This window comes from Perca flavescens, chromosome 14 (assembly GCF_004354835.1).
Source record: "Perca flavescens isolate YP-PL-M2 chromosome 14, PFLA_1.0, whole genome shotgun sequence".
Taxonomy (NCBI): Eukaryota; Metazoa; Chordata; class Actinopteri; order Perciformes; family Percidae; genus Perca; species Perca flavescens.
The window spans coordinates 7,505,339-7,529,302 of NC_041344.1; the positions used below are offsets into that span (position 1 = coordinate 7,505,339).

The 23,964-nt window shown below is 41.4% G+C and overlaps 1 protein-coding gene and 1 pseudogene across 1 annotated transcript; both read left to right on the plus strand.

Annotated features, from left to right (window-relative positions):
• Positions 1-2,498: 2,498 nt before the first annotated feature.
• LOC114568553 (proteasome subunit beta type-9-like) lies at positions 2,499-5,573 on the plus strand (annotated as a pseudogene).
• Positions 5,574-6,593: 1,020 nt separating this feature from the next.
• Positions 6,594-16,589, plus strand: LOC114567980 (antigen peptide transporter 2). The gene is made up of 11 exons (XM_028597298.1): positions 6,594-7,152; positions 7,749-7,863; positions 7,971-8,101; positions 8,293-8,498; positions 12,823-13,020; positions 13,147-13,275; positions 13,580-13,768; positions 13,995-14,168; positions 14,667-14,826; positions 15,042-15,178; positions 16,216-16,589. Exons 1-11 carry the CDS (start codon positions 6,639-6,641, stop codon positions 16,420-16,422), a joined length of 2,160 nt encoding a protein of 719 aa, XP_028453099.1. The 5' UTR covers positions 6,594-6,638; the 3' UTR covers positions 16,423-16,589.
• Positions 16,590-23,964: the final 7,375 nt, after the last annotated feature.

The window sequence follows — 23,964 nt, forward strand, 5'->3', positions numbered from 1 at the left end:
CATTATGTCAAAACACCAACCCCCTCTATCGAGAAAGATCAGGCTCGGCTTATACAACACACAGTATGTCACGATTTTAGTCAAGATGTCTGTGCAGCCACAAAATGGTGACTGAAGTCACGTGACACAGACGAGTTAGACATTTGTTTCTCCTAGAGTTTGATGACTACGTGATTTTTAAAACCTCATATCTCCTGAGAAGGTATTATGAAGATTCATGGACACTTTGGCTTTAGGATGTTACACTAAAAAGCTTTATGTATCAGTTTTCAATCATTTAAAACATGTCACAACATTAAGAATTGCATGTCTCTATACTTGCTTGCTGTCTCCTAACTTTAGATGAACTTATTATCATGATTTAAAATTTACTGAATGATGATTGGTCTGCTGTTTGTTTGATGCTGGTACTTTTTAAAATCTCCTGGATGGATTCATAAAATGGTTGTGAGTGCTGAGTGTTTGCAGGCAATTTCCACAGGATGCAGCAGGGTGGCTCAGTAAAAGAGGAGGTCATGGTTTCGAATCCAGGTCATCCCGGGCCTTTCTGTGTGGAGTTTGCATGTTCTCCCCATGTTTGCGTGGGTTTCCTCCAGGTGTTCCGGTTTCTTCCCACCATAAAGACATGCATGCTGTGACTACAGTTGAAAATTAGCCAACTGGCTAACACTGGCGCATTTACAGAAATGTTGATTAATGTGCATTGTCAAATAAACTTACAACCAACCAACCACATGTTCCAGCTGAAAACTTATTTTTCGTGAAAACCTGACAGTTTGGAGATAGAATCCGGCACGGTGACTCATCAGCAAAGATGTCTGCTTGTTTTCTGTCAGCAACTACGTGCTGCCTGCGGGTTACAAAGGTTGCCGCCATTAGGCGAAGACTTTCAAAAACACCCACAAACACAAAATGGCTGACATCGTGCATAGAACGTAAGTACATGTAAGGTAATAAAAGACGATATGACCCTGTGGCTGTATCTCTGTGGTGTAATAGAAACAACTCGTGCCACCTCAAACCTCAAACCTGTGTGTGTGTGTGTGTGTGTGTGTGTGTGTGTGTGTTTGTGTCTTTGGATGTGTGTGTATGTGGCGAGGAGCTTTTGCCTAACCAGTTCAGCACCATATCTGCCAAGCTGGAAAGTCCCTTCTATCTTTCTTTCACTTTCTTTCTTCACTGTATTGTGTAATCAGTGGTGGTTTGACTCAGCCAAACCATGGCAAGGCCCAAGGTCTTGTGACTGAAAGCTTTCTGGTTTTACCTCTCTACCTTTCTGCAGCTTCTGGTGATTATTTTCAGCAGTTGTCACAGTGATATAGTTGATATGATAAAAACACCTGCCACACAGCCTGACATATGGCAAAAACTGATCCATGTTCCTCACAGCTTTGTTACATTTATGCATTTGACTGATGACCCCAAAACAGTTTGTAGTTTCCAGTTTATTTCCACATTTAATGATCAAAGTTTGTACATACCATTAGCCACAGGGTAATTAAAATAAGAAAAATAAAATAAAAGACAAACCCATCCAGGATAAGACAATTAAGATACCGGGAAGGCCAATGTAAAAAGATGAACTGGTTTGAATATCACAATTGAAGGGGCATTTCTGATGTTGGCAGTCGGTTTGCTCTGTTTGGTAGTCTTCACTGAGGATACTTTAACAGAACAGTTGGCTGTGGATGAAGATTTAATGACGTTTGTGTTAATCAAACTTGTGCCCTTTTTACAGGATATCTTTTCCTTCCAACCAGTCCTGTAGAATATTCTAGATCAAGTTAAATCAGTGGCAAAGGGCCAGCTATCTAGCAACTAATCCGTGGTGGAAAAATATATTCAGATCCTTTAGTTAAGTACTGATAAAACAGTGTGAAAATACAAAAAAAGGTTGCAAACTGCTAGTTTAATATTTAACCATGTATTGTATTTTATAAACGTATTATATATTTTATTTATAAATGTGTAAAGTAACTCAAAACTAAAGCTCTAATGGAGTAAAAAGTGTTTGTCTCTGAAATGGGCTGGATGTATAAAACTACATATCATGACACATAGTCAAGTAAGTGCATTAAAAATGTACTTAAATACTGTATTTGAGTAAATGTACTTATTTTCTCCCACTGCAACAGAATAAAATTTACTTCTTTTTTTTTTTTAAACCTATTGTATATTTAGTATTGTATTTTCTGTCCCTGAAACACTTTGGTTGATTGGTACAATCACCAACACAGAAGAACTAAAGTGAAAATCAAAAGTGAGTCATTTTAAGAAGAGAAAGAGTCACTTGAGAGATCACTGTAACATAATACTTGCTTCGCTTCTCCTCCTTAAATCAAAAGTGATGAAGGAACTGATGCAGCATAAAGCACAACAGAAATGACACCAATGTAGCTTCTTTTCCACACTTCATCTCATTTAGTTTGTCAGATGATTGGCAGATGAGTTTAAATAGCTTATAAAATAAAATAGACAGGGGACCCATATTCATCAGCATGTTGGAAGAAACAGGGCCCGAGTGGTTGTCTGAGGAAGTGAAAACTGGAGTAAGTATAATTTCAAATGGATGAGACAGTTGATGGTCTGTATGTTCGCAGTTCTGAAAACCTGTGGATTGGGCTAAATTAAATGCAGAATTGACAGGTAGGTGTGTGTGTGTGTGTGTGTGTGTGTGTGTGTGTGTGTGTGTGTGTGTGTGTGTGTGTGGTTGCGTGGTTGCGTGTGTGCGTAAAATGAATGATAAATAGCCATTATTTTTATCTGTGTCCGTAGACGACCATCATAGCCATAGAGTTTAATGGAGGGGTCGTGCTAGGGTCTGATTCTCGAGTGTCTGCAGGGTAAGTTTGTGTGTGTGTGTGCATTAATGCACTGCAGTGTCCACTTCTATCTGCATAGATGACACCAGGAATTCTTTAGCTTCTCATTCATAATGACCCCGATATCCTCCCACCTCTTCATCTTTCCTTACATTTTTGCTTTTTTGGATTAGATTAGATTTATTGGACAGATAAACGATTACATAGTTAATCATTTTACGAGAAGGGTAGAGAAATAAGCATAGTGATAATATATATAAATAAACTAAAAATGAATATGCTAAGATGTAACACTAAGATATATAAAGAATGAAAAACCCACAGTCACACATGCTCTCCCTCTCCATTCCTCCATCCAGGGACTCAGTGGTGAACAGGGTGATGAACAAGCTGTCTCCCCTCCATGACAAGATCTACTGTGCTCTGTCGGGCTCTGCAGCAGACGCTCAGACCATCGCTGAGATGGTCAACTACCAGCTCCACGTCCACAGGTAAATACACACTCAAAGAAGAGCCCATACAGTGAGCAAGGACTATTTTACACAGTTTATGCATTCATATAATTGCTCAGCTAATAGTGTCCCTTAATGGTGTAAAGATGGTTCCTGAGAAATTCTGAATACAATATAAAAACTCCACTGAGTGAAATGTTTTGGCTTTCATCAACAGGTTTCAACTACTGGCAGCTTAAACGTAAAGTTATCAATAATGTTATAGATTATTGTTGTGCAAGGGAAACTACAATGCACAAGTTTTTTTTTCTATTTTTATGGGAGACACTGTATCCTGTTACTGTTACAATATGTTTTTATGCCTCGGTGTAACCACCTCCAATTGGCCAACACTACGTTTCCTATTTGGGGCTTGAGCCTCCCTAAATAGGGTCTAAAATCGCCCATGTTGGCAGAGGCATACAAACTATGGTGGTAAGTCTATTTTTTTCTGTTTTCCTCCGTCAGTCTTGAGATAGACGAGGATCCCCAGGTCCGCTCAGCTGCCACTCTGGTGAGGAACATCTCCCAAGGAAAGATCTCAAGGACGGCTGGGACAGGAAAGATAAAGGACAGGTCAGTACACATGTTGTTGGCTGCAGACTGGAATGAAAAATAATGTTACAAGTAGGAGTATGCATGAGCATTCAAACCAAAAAGGACAGGCGCTGAGCCAAAAATGAGAAGATCATGAAAAAAACCAATATCCACTTATTTATTACACCTAGGTGATGTTTTGAGAACAACTGCTCCTAATCGGATTAAAGATGACAGTGCTGGCATCTTGAACGTCTCTTTTTTTTTGGTTTATGTCATCTGAAAGATTATTAGAAAAATAATGTTCATAATGAATGTATTTAACTTCTGCTAAAGTGCCCTTGATGTTGATAAAAGATTGTAAACGTGTTCTTGTTGCTGCTGGAGGCTTTGAATAAAAGATCTTATCCAACAAACACACCTGATGTTATTGGTGTTCATACAGAATGAATGACATTATGGTCTGTCTGTCTGATCTGTCCCGTGCCCTTTGACCTCTCCCAGGTGTTTGCAACCCTGAATGGTCTCCTGACGAGGCAACCTTTTGCAGTCGGTGGCTCTGGCAGCTCATATGTTTATGGGTTTGTTGATGCTGAATATCGTAAGGGCATGAACAAGGAGGAGTGCCAGCAGTTTGTTGTCAACAGTAAGTGTTTTTTTTGTCAGACATATTGTGTGATGATGAAAGAGAAACCAGCCCTTTGCTGACTCTTGTACTGGCTGCTGAAAAGAGCTACAAAATGTCATGTTATATAAAGTATTTTTTCCTATTAAATCGTTCCTCACCCCAAGTGAAGGAGTTCAACTACCTTGGGGTTTTGTTCGCGAGTGAGGGGACAATGGAGCGGGAGATTGGTCGGAGAATCGGCGCAGCGGGTGCGGTATTGCATTCAATCTATCGCACCGTTGTGACGAAAAGAGAGCTGAGCCAGAAGGCAAAGCTCTCGATCTACCGGTCAGTTTTCGTTCCTACCCTCACCTATGGTCATGAAGGCTGGGTCATGACCGAAAGAACGAGATCCAGGGTACAAGCGGCCGAAATGGGTTTCCTCAGGAGGGTGGCTGGCGTCTCCCTTAGAGATAGGGTGAGAAGCTCAGTCATCCGTGAGGAGCTCGGGAGTAGAACCGCGAAAGGATCCAGTTGAGGTGGTTCGGGCATCTGGTAAGGATGCCCCCTGGGCGCCTCCCTAGGGAGGTGTTCCAGGCACGTCCAGCTGGGAGGAGGCCTCGGGGAAGACCCAGGACTAGGTGGAGGGATTATATCTCCAACCTGGCCTGGGAACGCTCAGGATCCCCAGTCGGAGCTGGTTAATGTTGCTCGGGAAAGGGAAGTTTGGGGTCCCCTGCTGGAGCTGCTCCCCCCGCGACCCGACACCGGATAAGCGGACGAAGATGGATGGATGGATGGAAATCGTTCCTCACCTTTTTCACCCCTTCTCTCTTTGTCTTTCTCTTGTAGCTCTCTCTTTGGCAATGAACCGTGATGGCTCCAGTGGCGGCGTGGCCTATATTGTCTCCATTGATGAACACGGCACAGAAGAGAAAGTTATTCTAGGGAATGACTTACCAACCTTCTTCGATCAGTGATACATATGTCGTTTTTTGTTCATCCATATTTTGCTGAGCCACTGTAGTGCAGGTTACAATTAGGTATTTGTTTTGCTCCCAATAGTCATTATTGCACACACTTTTTGGTTCATCTGTCAACTAATACAGCTTATAACCTAAAAATTAAGAATACTTTGACTAATAATTATACTTATGAAAATGCATTGTTCTATTATTCCCATTTAAAAGATAAAGCTGATTAAGTTGGTGGCTTCTCATTAGGGACTTTGAAATATAACAAAGAAGAAGGTTATCTCACCAGAAGGATGACAGAAAACATTTTGTGAGCTCTGTCCCTTCACCAAGTTCAGGACAGCTTTACAGAGGTATATGTGGAAATTGCCCATGTGTCTATCAAATGGTCTCTAGCCATCAGGTCACTTCCTTCTCTTAAACTTGTTGCTAGACCAATTTTTTAGTCCATATGGCTCCAGTTTGTGTTTTAATTGTCCTGAGTGGCAAAGCAAATGGAAGTAAATGCACCTTCGTTTCACAAAACCTGAAGAACCCCCCATAGTCTGTATATTAACAGTCTAGGAGAACCCCTGACATTCCTTTATCCTCACTAGTCCCACAGAAACACGCCCACACTTTCTCCAACAGCAGCAGCAGTTGTCTGTCAGGTATTCAGTCTGACACCCTATCAGCAAAAAGTGAAAGTCAAATTTGGTGCACAACCAGAAGATTATGTCTCCCTTTTATTCTGACAATGTCAGAGTGTTTTTAGATTAAGATACTTATTGATGGTTTGTCACCTGCCTACAGGATTTGTCTGAACATAATTAAAAGCATGATTAAATTGACATACATTGTGAAAATACACTAACATGGCATAGCAAAACATGATTTAATGTCAATTGTGGGAAATTTAAAAATAATTAAAGGCCATGTGTTGAAAGATTAACTTTTTGGTTTCTCACTTTACTATGCTGTTTTTTATGAGAATGCTGACACTTGATGTTATGAATGCAGTTTTCATCCAGGTGGTTAGTTAGGAGGAAGAAGAAGATGATGACGTTACAAATAATTCTTAAACTGAGGGATTCACATAGTTTAGGAATCCTTTGGTTTGGTTCAGGGAAGCCCCTGGTTTTGCCAGAAAATGAAACTGAAAGTGGATAAAAACTAGAACACTGGTCTGCGACAGAGCAGGTCATACGAGGACGAGTGTTGCTGTGAAATGGCAGACAATACAACTTCAGTAACCCGCAGAACAGCTGCTTTAATTTTAGCAGTTTGCGTCGACCTCTCCTTGTTTTACGCATCGGGATGTGTAGTGACGCATAGCGTGTTTGGACACCTTGTGCGTCTCTGGGTTTCTGCGGCTCTCCGGTGTTTGGCACTCATTGCTGTAACTCTGCTCATCCTCGGAGACCTCAGTCCGTTGCTGGTTCGTGTTATAACGGCGCACAGTCTGCTGCCCGCGGTGTTTGAGACCGGAGCCAACGCTCTCTACCATGAGGAGACACAATGTGGCATGTTGGCGGATATGCGCTGCTGGCTGATGTGTACCGGAGCGTCGCTGGCCGGTGCACTGTTTTGGGAAGTCATCATCCCGGACACCGACGATGCTGCCGCCGGTAAAGAGAAGAAGCAGAAAGCCAGAGTGCTGTTTATGAGAGTCCTCCACCTGTACAAACCCGACTATCTGCTGCTGCTTGGAGGGCTTGTGTTCCTGACGCTGGCTGTTTTGTGTAAGTACAGCAGAGGATGAAGATGATGATGATGATGATGATGATGATGATGATGATGATGATGATGAATTCAATATTAAATAGATGCTATGAAAATTGAAGATTGATAATGGTCAATTATCAACAACACATTTGAAAGCACTGTCAAGGTCATTATTTACATTTTTCTTTTTACATTTGAGTCTCAATGTTGGAATACAAACTCCAGCCTTAAAAGAGTTGCTTTACTTGTGTTTTACTATTTAAGAAACGTGTACATATTTTGCTTTTATTCATATTTTCTCTATTTGTCTTTGTTCTGTTTACTTTGTTTTATTTATCATTTTTTTATGCACACTGCTGAAGAGCTGTTAAACAGATTGTCATTGACAATAAAGATCTATCTATCTATCTATCTATCTATCTATCTATCTATCTATCTATCTATCTATCTATCTATCTATCTATCTATCAATCTATCTATCTATCTATCTATCTCTTGGGATACACAGGACCACACTCACAATGATGACAACCTTATGTTGATATTCATGGCTGATGTATTTTCATCTCTCTGTGTGTGTCTGATTATGTATTACCTGTGTGTCTCTTCTCAGGTGAAATGTTCATCCCGTTCTACACTGGGAGAGTCATTGACATCCTCAGCAGTCAGTACCAACCAAATGAATTCATATCTGCACTCCTCTTCATGGGCCTGTACTCTCTGGGAAGGTATGGGGTAATGTCTTTTACCTTCGCATTCATCCTCCAGCATGTGTCTGTGGCTGAAAGTTACTAGGCCTATCTAACTGACTCTCTCTTTGATTGATATATATCAGCTCTGTAAGTGCAGGCTGCAGAGGGGGGCTCCTACTTTGTGCCATCAATGGATACACATGCAGAGTGAAAGTCAAGCTGTTTGGGGCTTTGACCAAACAGGAAATTGGATTCTTTGAGACCACAAAGACAGGTAAGGCTCTTATTATATAACATGCAAATACACTGTATTAATAATGACAAGGAAGGTCAGATTGGACAATATAGTAAATCCAACTAAACAACAATACAGAACCAGACAAGACAAGATAAACTAAAAAAGGGGATGTAACAGGACAAGACATACTGGACAGATGATAATTTCTATTCATTTTTTTTGTGTAGGTGAAATCACGTCCAGGTTGTCTAAAGACACCACCTTGATGGGAAGAACAGTGGCTCTGAACGTCAATGTGCTGCTGAGGACATTCATCAAGACACTGGGCATGATCTCCCTGATGATGAATTTTTCATGGAAGCTCACATTCCTCGTATTAATGGAGACGCCTATCACTGGCCTCATTCAGAACATCTATGACACACACTACCAGGTAAAAGGCAGATTCATATGTTTATGATATCCATTACCAATAAACTATTTTAGGCATTTTAACTGATTAAACAATTGTGATTTTGCATATAGATCCTTATGTCTTTCAAAAGTCAAATGGCGCTCGAGAAAACTAATATTTAAACAATTGTTGTGCCTATCTTCTGTGACTCTAATGCCAATAGTTTTTTTAGATGTTTAATCAGATTAAAATGTTTTTTTTCCTGCCTAGGATTGGGTACCGAAACCCGGTTCCACTATGGAACCGGTTCTATGCAACCGATAGTATTCGGATCGGATTACAACGCAAATTTTGGTTCCTCGTTTCGGTTCCACTTAATGTGTAGACTGAAATATTTTCCCTCTGTCGCTTCGAAACGGACGTAAAAATATCACACTTTCTTTATAGTCTACCGTTAGCTAGCTACCGTAAATGTAGTCTACTTTTAAAATGCCATATTTTCCCTCTGGGCTCACCAAAACAGACGTAAAAGCATATTAACCATTCACTGCACATGATCGCTAGTAAACATATTACACTTGCTCTGCTAGTCTATCGTTAGCTAGCTAGCTTTTAGTGCATTTAAAATGCCTAAAGCGAAGCGGTCGAAAGTGTTTGTTGTTACTTGTTAATAGTGTAACTGTTATTTATTGTTAAATTATTGTAGTTTTGGGTTAGGTGACTTAGGTGACTTAGGGTTTCTTATTATATATTTAAGTACTTTAAAGTGTTAATATATTGTTAAATTTAAATAATTTAAAAGAATCGGTTCAGGAACCGGAATCATTATAAAAGTACCGGTTCAGCATCGGAATCGTAAAAATCCAAACGATACCTAACCCTATTCCTGCCCCCAATGTACAGGGCTCGGGTTTGCCCTTACTTATATAAAAAATTAGCTGAGTTAGTAAGATAGAAACTTCTCCGTGAACCATCACCTTATCGTGGTGGAGAGGTTTGTGTGTCTCTGTGAACCTGAGGGCTGTGTTGTCTGGAGCTTTGTGCTCCTTGTAGGGTCTCCCAAGGCAAAGTGGTCTCAGGTGAGGGGCCAGACAAAGAATGGTTCAAAAACCCCTATGGAAAAACAAGGTAGAGATGGAGTGACCCTGCCCGGAGGAAGCCCGGGGCCCCGTCTGGAGCCAGGCCCAGACGGTGGGCTCGTCGGGCGAGCGCCTGGTGCCGGGTTTGCCACGGAGCCCGGCCGGGCACAGCCCGAACAAGCTACGTGGCTCCCATCTCTCCAGCCCATGGGCCCACCACCTGTGGGAGGAACCGCTGGGGTCGGGTGCGCTGCCACATGGGTGGCAGTGAAGGTCAGGGGCCTCGACGGACCAGACCCGGGCAGCAGATGCTGGCTCTGGGGATGTGGAACGTCACCTCTCTGTGGGGGAAGGAGCCGGAACTGGTGCGGGAGGTGGAGCGCTACCGGTTAGATCTGGTGGGGTATACCTCTACGCACAGTCTTGGTTCTGGAACCGTACTCCTGGATAGGATTTGGACTCTTTTCTTCTCCGGAGTTGCCCAGGGTGTGAGGCGCCGGGCGGGTGTGGGGATACTAACAAGCCCCCGGCTGAGCGCCGCTACGTTGAAGTTTACCCCGGTGGACGAGAGGGTCGCCTCCCTACGCCTGCGGGTTGTGGGGGGGAAAACTCTGACTGTTGTTTGTGCATATGCACCAAACAGGAGTTCGGAGTATTCGGCCTTCTTGGAGACCTTGAGTGGAGTCCTGCATGGGGCTCCAGTGGGGGACTCCATTGTTCTGCTGGGGGACTTCAACGCACACGTGAGCAATGATGGAGACACCTGGAGAGGCGTGATTGGGAGGAACGGCCTCCCTGATCTAAACCAGAGTGGTTGTTTGTTGTTGGACTTCTGTGCTAGTCATGGATTGTCTATAACGAACACCATGTTCGAACATAGGGATGCTCATAAGTGTACCTGGTACCAGAGCACCCTAGGCCAAGGTCAATGATCGATTTCATAATCGTTTCATCTGATCTGAGGCCGTATGTTTTGGACACTTTCGGGTGAAGAGAGGGGCAGAGCTGTCAACCGATCACCATCTGGTGGTGAGTTGGGTCAGGGGTGGGGAAGACTCTGGACAGACCTGGTAAGCCCAAAGCGTGTAGTGCGGGTAAATTGGGAACGTCTGGAGGAGGCCCTGTCCGACAGACTTTCAACTCACACCTCCGGCGGAGCTTTTCGTGCATCCCTGTGGAGGCTGGGGGCATTGAACCCGAGTGGACAATGTTCAAAGTTTCCATTGCTGAAGCTGCGGCGAGGAGCTGTGGTCTTAGGGTCTTAGGTGCCTCAAGGGGCGGTAACCCACGAACACCGTGGTGGACACCGGTGGTCAGGGAAGCCGTCCGACTGAAGGAGTCTTTCCAGGATATGTTATCCCAGAGGACTTCGGAGGCAGTTGCAGGGTACCGAAGGGCCCGAAGGGCTGCAGCCTCTGCCGTGAAAGAGGCAAAGCAGCGGGTGTGGGAGAAGTTTGGAGAAGACATGGAGAAGGACTTTCGGTCGGCACTAAAGTGCTTCTGGAAAACTGTTCGCCACCTCAGGAGGGGGAAGCGGGGAACCATCCAAGCTGTGTACAGTAAGGATGGGACACTGTTGACCTCAACTGAGGAGGTAATAGGGCGGTGGAAGGAGCACTTTGAGGAACTCCTGAATCCGACTAATACGCCCTCTATGTTAGAGGCAGAGCTGGAGCATAACGGGGGATTGTCGTCGATTTCCCAGGCGGAAGTCACTGATGTAGTCAAACAACTCCACAGTGGCAAAGCCCCGGGGATTGATGAGATCCGTCCAGAAATGCTCAAGGCTCTGGGTGTGGAGGGGCTGTCCTGGTTGACACGACTCTTCAACATTGCGTGGAAGTCTGGAGCAGTGCCAAAGGAGTGGCAGACTGGGGTGGTGGTTCCCCTTTTTAAAAAGGGGGACCAGAGTGTGTGTGCCAATTACAGGGGTATCACACTTCTCAGCCTCTCTGGTAAAGTCTACTCCAAGGTGCTGGAAAGGAGGGTTCGGCCGATAGTCGAACCTCGGGTTGAGGAGGAACAATGCGGTTTCCGTCCTGGTCGTGGAACAACGGACCAGCTCTTCACTCTCGCAAGAATCCTGGAGGGAGCCTGGGAGTATGCCCAACCGGTCTACATGTGTTTTGTGGATTTGGAGAAGGCGTATGACCGGGTCCCCCGGGAGATACTGTGGGAGGTGCTGCGGGAGTATGGGGTGAGGGGGTCTCTTCTCAGGGCCATCCAATCTCTGTACAACCAAAGTGAGAGCTGTGTCCGGGTTCTCGGCAGTAAGTCAGACTCGTTTCAGGTGAGGGCTGGCCTCCGCCAGGGCTGCGCTTTGTCACCAATCCTGTTTGTAGTATTTATGGACAGGATATCGAGGCGTAGTCGGGGTGGGGAGTGGTTGCAGTTCGGTGGGCTGGGGATCTCATCGCTGCTCTTTGCAGATGATGTGGTCCTGATGGCATCATCGGCCTGTGACCTTCAGCACTCACTGGATCGGTTCGCAGCCGAGTGTGAAGCGGTTGGGATGAGGATCAGCACCTCTAAATCTGAGGCCATGGTTCTCAGCAGGAAACCGATGGAGTGCCTTCTCCAGGTAGGGAATGAGTCCTTACCCCAAGTGAAGGAGTTCAAGTACCTTGGGGTTTTGTTCGCGAGTGAGTGGACAATGGAGCGGGAGATTGGTCGGAGAATCGGCGCAGCGGGTGCGGTATTACATTCAATCTATCGCACCGTTGTGACAAAAAGAGAGCTGAGCCAGAAGGCAAAGCTCTCGATCTATCGGTCAGTTTTCATTCCTACCCTCACCTATGGTCATGAAGGCTGGGTCATGACCGAAAGAACGAGATCCAGGGTACAAGCGGCTGAAATGGGTTTCCTCAGGAGGGTGGCTGGCGTCTCCCTTAGAGATAGGGTGAGAAGCTCAGTCATCCGTGAGGAGCTCGGAGTAGAGCCGCTGCTCCTTTGCATCGAAAGGAGACAGTTGAGGTGGTTCGGGCATCTGGTAAGGATGCCCCCTGGGCGCCTCCCTAGGGAGGTGTTCCAGGCACGTCCAGCTGGGAGGAGGCCTCGGGGAAGACCCAGGACTAGGTGGAGGGATTATATCTCCAACCTGGCCTGGGAACGTCTCGGGATCCCCCAGTCGGAGCTGGTTAATGTGGCTCGGGAAAGGGAAGTTTGGGGTCCCCTGCTGGAGCTGCTCCCCCCGCGACCCGACACCGGATAAGCGGACGAAGATGGATGGATGGATGGAGTAAGATAGAAAAATAAAAGAATTGTCTTTTTTATTCCGTCCTTAGCGGCTAACACTGGCAATGCAGGAATCAATGGCCCTGGCTAATGAAGTCGCGAATGAGGTATTGTCTGGTATTCATGTTGTCCGGAGCTTCAACACAGAGAAACATGAGGCCCGTCGCTATGATGACCGCTTGATGGACACACACAATATCAAGACCCGTCGGGACACTGTCAGGGCTGTTTACCTACTCGCACGGAGGGTGAGAAGTTTGTAATTTTATTAGATTTTTTATTTTTTAATTCATGGAGCCTAGTGTTGATCATATCATTGTTTATAATCCCATTTAACAGTTGTTGTTCCCCGGTGTGTGCATGTGTGTCTATAGATGACAGGGTTGGGCATGCAGGTCTTTATGTTATACTACGGCAGGCTGTTCATCCGGAGTGGACAGATGACAACTGGCAACCTGGTTTCCTTCATCCTCTACCAATCAGACCTCGGAAAAAACATCAGGGTATACTACTGCTCTGTTTTAATAAGTACACACGTACACTTTACTCATTGTTAAAATATAATATAAAGAAGAAAGAAATATTTTGAGATTGCTTTCAAAAGAAGAGTAAAGAATGGAGCTTTCATGTTCTCAGGAAGGATATCCCATTGGCTCATTTAGCTTTTAAGCAAACCGTGCCTATCCTACACTTTTCTAAACACATGAGTGCTTGCAAAAATATTTTCATTTAACATACTGCACCTCTGACTCTATAAATGAAAACATGTGTTATTAAGTAATCAGTTTTATGTTTGCCATCTTCCAGACAATTGCCTACATCTTTGGCGACATGCTGAACTCGGTAGGGGCTGCTGGGAAAGTGTTTGAGTACCTGGACCGAAAACCTCAGGTTAGCACGGAGGGAACACTCAAACCTGATCAACTGACGGGAAACATCAGCTTCCGCCATCTCAATTTTGCCTATCCTGCATCCCCAAACAAAACAGTGCTGCAGGTGAGGTCTGACCGGCAGGTAGACAAGAGTAATTCTCTGTTTGAATTTGGACATTTCATGAAACAAAGTTTGAAAAGAATATTGCAAACTATAGAAAGTGACAAACAAAAGGGCATTATTTAACAGGTTTTCCCTCCCAAGTATATACAGCTACCTATAAACTATATATGTATAGTAAACCACAGACACTTGATTTTCTGTGTTCATGGTTATCTTCTTGTTTCAGGACTTTTCTTTGGAGCTGAAGTCAGGTCAGATGACGGCACTGGTGGGTCCATCTGGAAAAGGAAAAAGCACCTGTGCGAGTCTGCTTGAGCGATTCTATGAGCAGCAGAGTGGAGAAATCCTATTGGACAATAAACCACTGAAATCCTATGACCACCGTTTCCTTCACAAGAAGGTAATTCATCATTACTGCTTTTTCGGATGATGCACACCACTCTCTTCTTCCTCTCTCGTCTGTTATCTGTGTTTAAATTGTTTTTCAAATAGTCAAACAGTCCTGAAAGCAGCATAGGGAGAAAGTTTCGATTACATATTGAATAATGGGCCTAATGCATAGATAACAATTTTAGACAATTTAGACTGTGTTAAGAATGCATATTTAGATTTTTTAACAAGAATGTCCATAAACTTATTTATTTGTTTTTTCTACAGATGTTTTTCTTACAGTGTGGGGTAAACACACTAGATAAATGCATAATGTTCATGGCCTCTCTTTGGGAGCTAATCAGTGAGATAATACTATTATTTAATTAAAACCATCAAGCTATTAGTAGTAGTTGTATTATATTCATTATATATCTAAATGTGTCCGAAGATTTGAGTGTGAATTTTGCTTTTATATGTATAACATGAGTTATTCATTCAGTCAAGCTGATGAGAGTGTTTTTAACAGATTTCAGTGGTGAGCCAGGGGCCTGTGCTCTTCTCCGGCTCCATCAGAGACAACATCGCCTACGGGCTTGATGAATGCTCATTGGATGAGATCCAGGAAGCGGCACGCAAAGCCAACGCCCATAACTTTATTAATCAGCTGGAAAAAGGCTACGATACAGGTAACGTTTTTACCTGTTGTGCTGTTTTACATGTCTGAATGCCTGTATAGAAACCTGCTTTGCAAGATGTTTTACTTTTTATTTAGTTATCTTAAACATGTATGTAGATTTAATTTGTGCATAATAAAGGCTAAAAATAGGACTTGGGGTCTTTTGGGGGGTTGGTGCTCAGCATACCTCTAGGACGTTATGATTTTATAATATCCATTTCTCAGAGGTGGGTGAGCGTGGCGGCCAGTTGTCCGAGAGCGAGAAGCAGAGGATCGCCATTGCTCGAGCTCTGGTCAGACAACCACAGGTCCTCATTCTGGATGAAATAACCAGCTCTCTGGATGCAGAGAGTGAAAACAAGGTAATAAAGTCACAACTTTTAAGACAGTGGAATAGTGAGTTAAATGTGGATGATGACCTGAAGACTCTTCATCACCAGAGGGGAATACATTCTGAAGGGTTGTCTGCAGGTGTTCACCTGTGGCCTCAAAAATAGGTGCTAGTATTTCATAGATACAGGAAGTGTGTGTAAAAATTTGCTCACATATCCTTCTTTGTCCAGTTAATCAAGAATTGAGAATTGCCGTAATAAAACCAAGCAATATAAAGTACATGCCTTCCTTAGAGTTTCCAGGAGGATAATCAAGACCTGATGAACACAAATTAACTTATCACGTTTTTATTGCTTAGAGCTCAAAGCTCGAGAAGGAAGAAAACTTGCTTCGGAAAAGATTAATGTGCTGTGCTTCCTTTAAAAGTGTATCCACCTAGAAAAGTCGAACAACAAACTATATACAGTATTTTATGACCAATATTGAAGAAATGTGATATAATCCATCTGAAGTAACATAATTAAGCCTGTTTGTTGACTTCGTGGTCACTAGTCTTGCATGCATACTCTGTGTACTGACAGTCATATTCATTCTCAGTAAATGTGTTGCGTCCTTCATTTTTGCAATTTTAGTCCTTCAAACGAGCTCTATAGTATTTATATGTTTCTGAACGAGCTACTGAAGTGCAAAGCTGCATATCGTCACCTTCCTAAAATAATGGCCTAAGTCATATTTTGACAAAAATGACATTTTTTGCCTAAATCACCACTGATAAAATTCCCTACATCCTCAGTTGAACAGGTCATGTGATTCTACACCTTTATTATAACGGCCAATGTCAAGCGTGTGATTTAGGCTGTTCAGTTTTTTGTGTTTTCTGAAAAACCTGAAAAAATGACTTAGGCCATTATTTTAGGAAGGTGACAATATGTAGGTCTGGTGAAATTATGTAACTCCTTATTTACTCTTTTCTTCTTTTATATATCCCTTTACGTAGCCTATAAAAATGAAATCTTAATGATTCTTCTGAAATAATATATATTTCTGTAAATTTGACTCCGCACAGATTCAGCAGGCCCTGGCTAGTTGTCCCAACCAGACCCTGCTGGTGATCGCTCACAAGCTGAAGACCATCGAGAGGGCAGATCAGATTGTTGTGATCGGAGACGGCAGAGTTGAGGAGCGAGGGACTCACCAGCAGCTGATGGACAGGAAGGGGAGCTACTACAAACTGAGAGAGCAGCTCTTCACCGAGGGAAAGTCACCACAGTGACACGCTGCTGTCACTGAGCTGATGCTGCAGCGCCATGTTTTCTGTGAGAGAAATGTTCTGCTGTGCTGCACGTGTTGGACAGCAGGACCAACAGCAGCTAACCTGATACAAATGGAACCTGGAGTTTATGTAAATATTTATTTTTATAAATAGGTATATTGAAAATGAAAGAATATGGATGAATGTTATTTTTTCCAGAAAATGTATGTATTCTGTACAACTGACATGATGATGGATGGATATAAAAAGCACTTCTTCTCTCTCTATATATATATATATATATATATATATATATATATATATATTTTTTTTTTTTTTTTATATGTCCTTGTTTTTGGTAACAATGAATAAAAGTTTGACAGCACACAGTTGACGCCGTAAACCTTCATTTATTACCAGAGGGGTCAAAGGTTGCCTCATGGGTATGTCATAGTCAGTGACCTCAGTTGATCCCTGCTAGAACGTGAAAACCATATCTGAATGTTTTCGATTATGTTTTTCAAGCCTTGTGCCACATACTGTATGTATTAATTCTATTCACCAAACACATTCATAGGACAAATTAAAATGCAATTAAAGAGCAATATTTTATGTTGTATGCAAGAATTTGCATGTAGTTTAGCTTTTATTTCCACTGTGGGAATTCAGTGTGAGTTTTATACAGGCCCAGTTGGCTTGGTGAGATTCATACATTACTGTGGGATGCAGTACATCAAAGCTTGGTGTGTGGGGGTTGGTTTTTATTGTTTGAGCCGTCCTGTAAAGTCCCTGACTACCAACATGTTTTCTTTCTGTCAGTGAGGCTTTATGGAAAGTTGCCAAACACCAAAGGTACAGTGGAGTAATATGCGGCATTATGTCAAAACACCAACTCCCTCTATCGAGAAAGATCAGGCTTGGCTTATACAACACACAGTATGTCACGATTTTGTCAAGATGTCTGTGCAGCCACAAAATGGTGACTGAAGTCACGTGACACAGACGAGTTAGTTAGAGTTGGAAATATGGAGACGTGAAAAGTAGACCCAAACTGCAGGACACTTTGGCATTAGTATGTTACACTAAAACAGCTCCATGTATTATTTATCAATACAATATTTAAAACATTTCAATTTCAAGAAATGTTTGTCCCTATACTTTGCTTGCATGTCCTATGTCTCCTAACTTTAGATTAATTTGTTTTCATGTTTTAACATTTAATGAAGGAGTACATGCTTCTCTATGGGTAAAATGTTTACTGTTGGTACTTTTAAAGTTTATAAAATCGCCTGGATGGATTAATAAAAATGTGTGGTGGTGCAGCCGAAAAAAACTAAAACAAATGTATTCATCATTGTTCTTAAAAAAACTGACAGTTCGGAGATAGAATCCGGCACAGTGACTCATCAGGAAACTTGTTAGCTTGCTTTCTATCAGCAATTGTGTGCCGACTGCAGGTTTCAAAGGCATAAGCCAACAGTTGCCGCCATCTTAGGGTGAGAACTTTAAAAACCTGAACACAAAATGGCTGACAGCGTGCATAGAAAGTTAGAAAATGTAAGGCAATAAAGCAAATAAAAGATCATTCAAATGACACTGTGGCTGTATGTGGTATAATAGAAATGACATGTGCATCCTCAAACCTCAGTGTGCAGCTATACATTTATGTGTGTGTATGTGAATTTGGATGTGCATATGTGGCGAGAAGCTTTTGTCAAACCAGTTCAGCACCATATCTGCCAAGCTGGAAAGTCCCTTCTATCTTTCTTTCACTTTCTTTCTTCACTGTATTGAATAATCAGAGGCGGCCCGGGCTCGGCCAAACCATTATTTTTCAGCAGTTGTCACAGTGATATAGTTGATATGATACAAAACACCTGCCACACAGCCTGACGTATGGGCAAAAACTGGGCCGTATATGCATGTTCCTCTGTAATGACTTTGTTACCATTTAGGCATTTGACTGATGACCCCATCCAGAGCAACAGTTTGTAGTTTGGTTTTGGTTTGGTAGTCTTCACTGAGGATACTTTAACAGAACAGTTGGCTGTGGATGAAGATTTAATGACGTTTGTGTTAATCAAACTTGTGCCCTTATTACACGATATCTTTTCCTTCCAACAGGTCCTGTAAAATATTTTAGAACAGGTTTTTATCCTAGTGGTGGGAGAAGTATTCAGATCCTTTACTTAAGCAATAGTACTGATACAACAGTGTGGAAATACTCCAAGGGGTCACAGGCAAAAAGGTTGGAAATCACTAGTCTAATTTTTATAATAATTTATGAACTGATTATTTGTTTTTTATGTACAATATTTGTATCTGTTAAGTAACTAGTAACTATATCTGTAGCTGTAATGTAGTAAAAAGTGCAATATTTATCTCAAAAATGTAGTGTAGTAGAAGTATAAAGCAGCATAAACAACTTTTCATTTTAAACCTATTGTATATTTAGTATTGTATTTTCTGTCCCTGACACACTTTGGTTGATTGGTACAATCACCAACACAAAAGAACTAAAGTGAAAATCATTTTAAGAAGAGAAAGAGCCATTTGAGAGATTCGCTTCACTGTAACATAATACTTGCTTCGCTTCTCCTCCTTAAATCAAAAGTAATGAAGGAACTGATGCAGCATGAAGCAAAACAGAAATGATACCGATGTAGCTTCTTTTCCCACACTTCATCTCATTTAGTTTGACAGATGAGTTTAAATAGCTTAGAATAGAAGAAAATAGACAGGGTACCCATATTGCTAAATAAAGTCTCGAAAAGTCATGTGCAATTATTGATCTTGGAGAATAAAGCCATTCAGATAAGTTATATTCTTGATATACTGTTTAGTTTGAGGTAAAAATAACTATTCATCAACAGTGTGCGGCCATTTTAAACTGTGCAGAGAGATCTTTGTATTACTTTACAGTCAGGTAAACCCCACTTTCTTTTTGTAAATCCCCTAACTTCCCCTGGGGAGTTGGGCAAGTGCAACATATTGCAGGACAAATGACTGCGGTTTCCTCAGTTAATGATAAAGACAAAGCATTCAATCAAACACACATCACATGATCAGTTGAGGGAAGTCCCGCCTTATGAACAAAGGTAATACTAAAACACTGATCTGGTGTCAGTTTTAGACTTCGGAGAACAAATATGGGCAGAAACTGATCGTCTGTCAGCTAATAAAAAAACATCTCAACCCTGAGCTGTGATTAATCCTTTAAAGCAGAGTAACAGCGCTCCAGTGGTTGTAGTCGGCACTTTTACCAACAGCCATGTGATTTCTTGGAAACGGTCTGTTTGGTAGATTGGTAAAAGTTAGGGGAGTCTGAGAAGGCAGCAAAAGGTGGAACCATTGATCTTGGCTGCCATCTAGTGACAGCAACAAAACACTAATATTAAAAAGCACCCCTAACACATAAACCACTATGGGTTGTGAAGTGGTTATCAGTGTCATGTAGCTGTATTTTCAGTTCTTTATAGGTTTTGTGTTGTGGGAGATCTTGTGATGTGTGCAGATTCACAGGAAACCACAAGCTTCAGCTTGTAACAGATAGGTGACAGTGAAGAGCCACATGGATGTTGACAGAGATCAATTTCTCTGGTTAAAGACTCAGCATTTGTGGTTTATTTTAGCTTGTACGGGTCACCAGACATACTGGATAAGATCTGTATATTTTATCAAAAGGTTTAAAATACAGAGCCGTTCTCATCTTGTTCTTAGACTCTTCCACAGGGACAGAAAACTGTCAGCTTGAGGGGATTGTATGGATTGAAGCAGCTGAATTTCAGCTACAAGACAGTCTTTCTAACCCCACACTGTGTTATGAATAAATTAATAATTGAACAGTGATTCAGAGGTTTACGCTTACACCGGGACAGTCAAATTCTCAGTGTGTCAGGAGCAATATGGTGGGAGGGTGAGATCATTTACTACAAACAGAGTTTTGATGAACAGCATTAGTAAGAGCAACAGCACCCCAAGTGCTTATCTCAGGCACTTTCACCATGCAACCAGACAACCATGTGATTTCCTGGAACTCCTCAGTCTGGTGGAGTCTGGTGATCTGGCTCTTTTGCAAAAGAAATGAATAAAAGATCTTGAGTGCCCCCAAGTGGGATAAAATAAGAAATTAATTTAATGTATTTATACAAGATAAAATAACATTACATTACACGATAAGATGTTATTGAATATGTTCTTTCAGAACAATCAACAAACCTCTTCAAAACAAATGTTACCGACAGATGTATCATCCATTGCAAACCCATTCTTGCTAAGGTAAGTATTGTTCAAACTGTATTTCAAATTTTAGCCAAGGTCCCAAAGTATGCAGAAACACCAGCAGGTTTATTTGGTTCCCCTTGGCTCCTTGCACATGTCAATATAAAGGGACAAGACACTGTATGTATGTACAACATGATAGGCATATTATCAATCATATAGCTTACATACAAAGTACCATGTTTGTGTTATTGTCAGACAGAAATGTTTTTTAAAAAAAACTATTTAAGGTTTTAATCCTTCAATAAAAAGTTGTCTCAGTTTTCTCCCTGATAGCTTTAAGGTTACACAACAAGAAAGTCAAACCTTTGAAATTATAAATATGCTTTTATTCTGCTTAATAAACACAGATACTAAGTTAAAATCAGCCATCTGTGCTTGTTTGACTGTATTTTCTCACTGCAGGCCACTTATTAAGTGGATGACCCTTTTAGGGGCCAAGTCAAAAGGTTTACTAACTGCTATGGCATGGATTACAATGTAAAAAGTAAAAGTTTTTAACTAATTATTGGTAGTTGCATATTAGCTTTATTACATTTATTATATATCGCGTATATGTTTCTCTTCATTTAATTTTATTTACTTTTATGTCCTATACTATATATATTTATTGATGTACATTTTCCTTTTCCCAAATTGTTGATATTGAACAAGGTCCTTTTTATTTTTGATCTTTTAAATAGTTCCACTTGGTTACTGTCCTTGTCAAAGAATAGCCTATGTATATTTAAGCAATGTTTAAAGTCGATTACATTTAGTAAAAACACTAAATATATCAGCCTATAGCCCATTACACCCAACCAGGTGTGTGTCTCAATAACTTCCCCCTAGAGGGCAGCATCAACCTAAAAACTGAACCAACATTTGCTGTAGAGAAGCAAGATGTCAGTGTTTTCAGTCAAAGGTGTTTTTTGCCTCCAACGGCGCCTTCCAGGCAGCTAACCCTAACCGTAACCCTAAACATAACCATTTCCTCGCTGCCTGGAAGGCGCCGTTGGGGGCAAAAAAACACCAAACATAGTGTTTTCACACCAGCATTTTGAGAGCATTGCATTGAATCTGTGTGTGTGTGTGTGTGTGTGTGTGTGTGTGTGTGTGTGTGTGTGTGTGTGTGTGTGTGTGTGTGAGACTACTAGCCTACATATCTGCTAGTCTAATTGTAGCCAGGTGGAACTGATATTGGGGTGGTCTTTCTAATTAACTGTCAGTAATTATCCTAATATGCGGCACCTGTAGGCTCAGTGCTTGGTTGGGAGCAGCATGCTGAGTGGAGTTACCTTCAGGCAGCTGACTGTGACCGTGGATGTTGTTTCTTCATTGTGAGTAGACTACTTTTGGTGTAAGATAATTTTGTGGCTTCCTGTCGGTCATGTAGGTTGGTGCTTTTTTTTATTTGGAATACTTTATTTTCATTTTTCAGTTTACAAGAACAAGAACAAACACAAACAAACAACCCCCCCATCCCCAAAAGGATGCTCCAATATTCTAAAGTAGGTATACAACGTTTCAAGGTCAGTCACATTCCAATATCACATTATCCACATAATCCAGATAGGGCTGCCACATTTTAATAAAGGTGTTGTATCCCTTTCTAAGTATGTGTTATTTTTTCTAAAGGCACACAGTTATTAATTTCTAAATACCATTTAGTCATGGATAGAGGGGAATCAGACTTCCATGTGACAGCATTACACTTCCTGGCCACTGCCAGGTCTATTTCCAAAAATGTTATTTGAAATTTCTTAAGTGATTTATCAATTTTCATAAAGTTCCCCAGCAAGCACAATTCTGGGTCGACAGGTAATGAAATTTGAGTAATCTTAGTCAAGACGTCACAAAAGTCAATCCAGAAATCTTTCACCTTCACACACAACCAAGTACAGTGTAGGAAAGAGCCCACATCTGCAGCACATCGGAAACATGTATCAGATAGATCAGGCTTAGACTTAGACACTAGACTGATAAAGGAAATTATAGTGCATTAATAGTGCATTAATAGTGGCAGATAAACTGTCTTGACACAACTCTGACCAAAGTTGGTCTTCAAATGTGATATTTAAATCTTTCCTTAGACCTATACAGAACCGGTTTAGGACATTCAGTTAATTCATTCATTAACAAAGAATATACTTTAGAAATAAGCTTATATGGTCCACCATCATCAATTTTTCCATTTCAGTGAGTTTGGGTAAAGCCATAGTATTGTTCAAAGTGCTTCTCAGAAATGACCGCAGTTGAAGGTAACAAAAGAAAGTATTGTTAGACAAATTTATGTTTTCCTCTTAATTGTTCAAAAGTCATGAAAATCCGTTCTCATAACAATCCTCCAAGTTACAAATGCCATTATGTCAGAGGGATAAGTTTGTTTTGCTTTAAAGGTGATTTTGGTGACAGTCCTATCTCCATGCCAATGGCTTATCATACCAAAGTTTAATGAGATATAATAAAATTGGGTTACCAGTCTTTTTTTGACAAAATTCGGTAGTTGTATTTGTAAACAAAATCACTGAAAAAATTGTCTTTCAAAGAATAAAATGCAATATGAACCCAGGATGGAATTGTGTCATTCTCAAACAGAGAGAAAAAAGAAATCGCATTTGGGCTCCAACGTAATATTTTTTTAAATTTGGTTAGTTGAAGTCCCCCTGACTTATAGTCCCACGTCAATTTCTCAAAGATATTCTTGGTACCTTGTTATTCCAAATGAACTGTCTTACATTTGTATTAAGAGTTTTAAAAAAGGTTTGGGGTAATGGAGTAGGCAGTGATTGAAAGAGGTACTGCAAAATCAGCAAAATGTTCATTTGAATGCAATTAATCCTCCTGATCAAAGTGATGGGGAGGCTAATCCATCTGTGTAGATCTTCCTCAATTGTTTAAAGTATTGGACTATAATTTAATTCATAAAGATTTTTTAAGTTATTGTCCACAACTATACCAAGATATTTTATTCCAGTTGGGGCCCATTTGAATGCAGATGCCCTTTGACACACAGAGTAGTTGAATGTTGTTAATGGAATTATTTCACTTGTATTACTTTATGTCCTGAGACAGTACCATAGGTGTCCAATAAATCCTGTAGTTGAGTAGGAGAGTGAGAAGGTTTGTATTAGCATAGGCCTGCGAGGTGGAAGCAATTCTCGGCAGGGTTGCAAAACTCGGCATAACAGTTTGATTCTGATGATGAGGGTTTTGTGGGAGTTTTGTTTTGTTGCCTTGGTGTTTTTTTTTCTTCTGTGTTTTCATTTAACTTTGTTGGAGTCCCAAACATCCCACCTTATG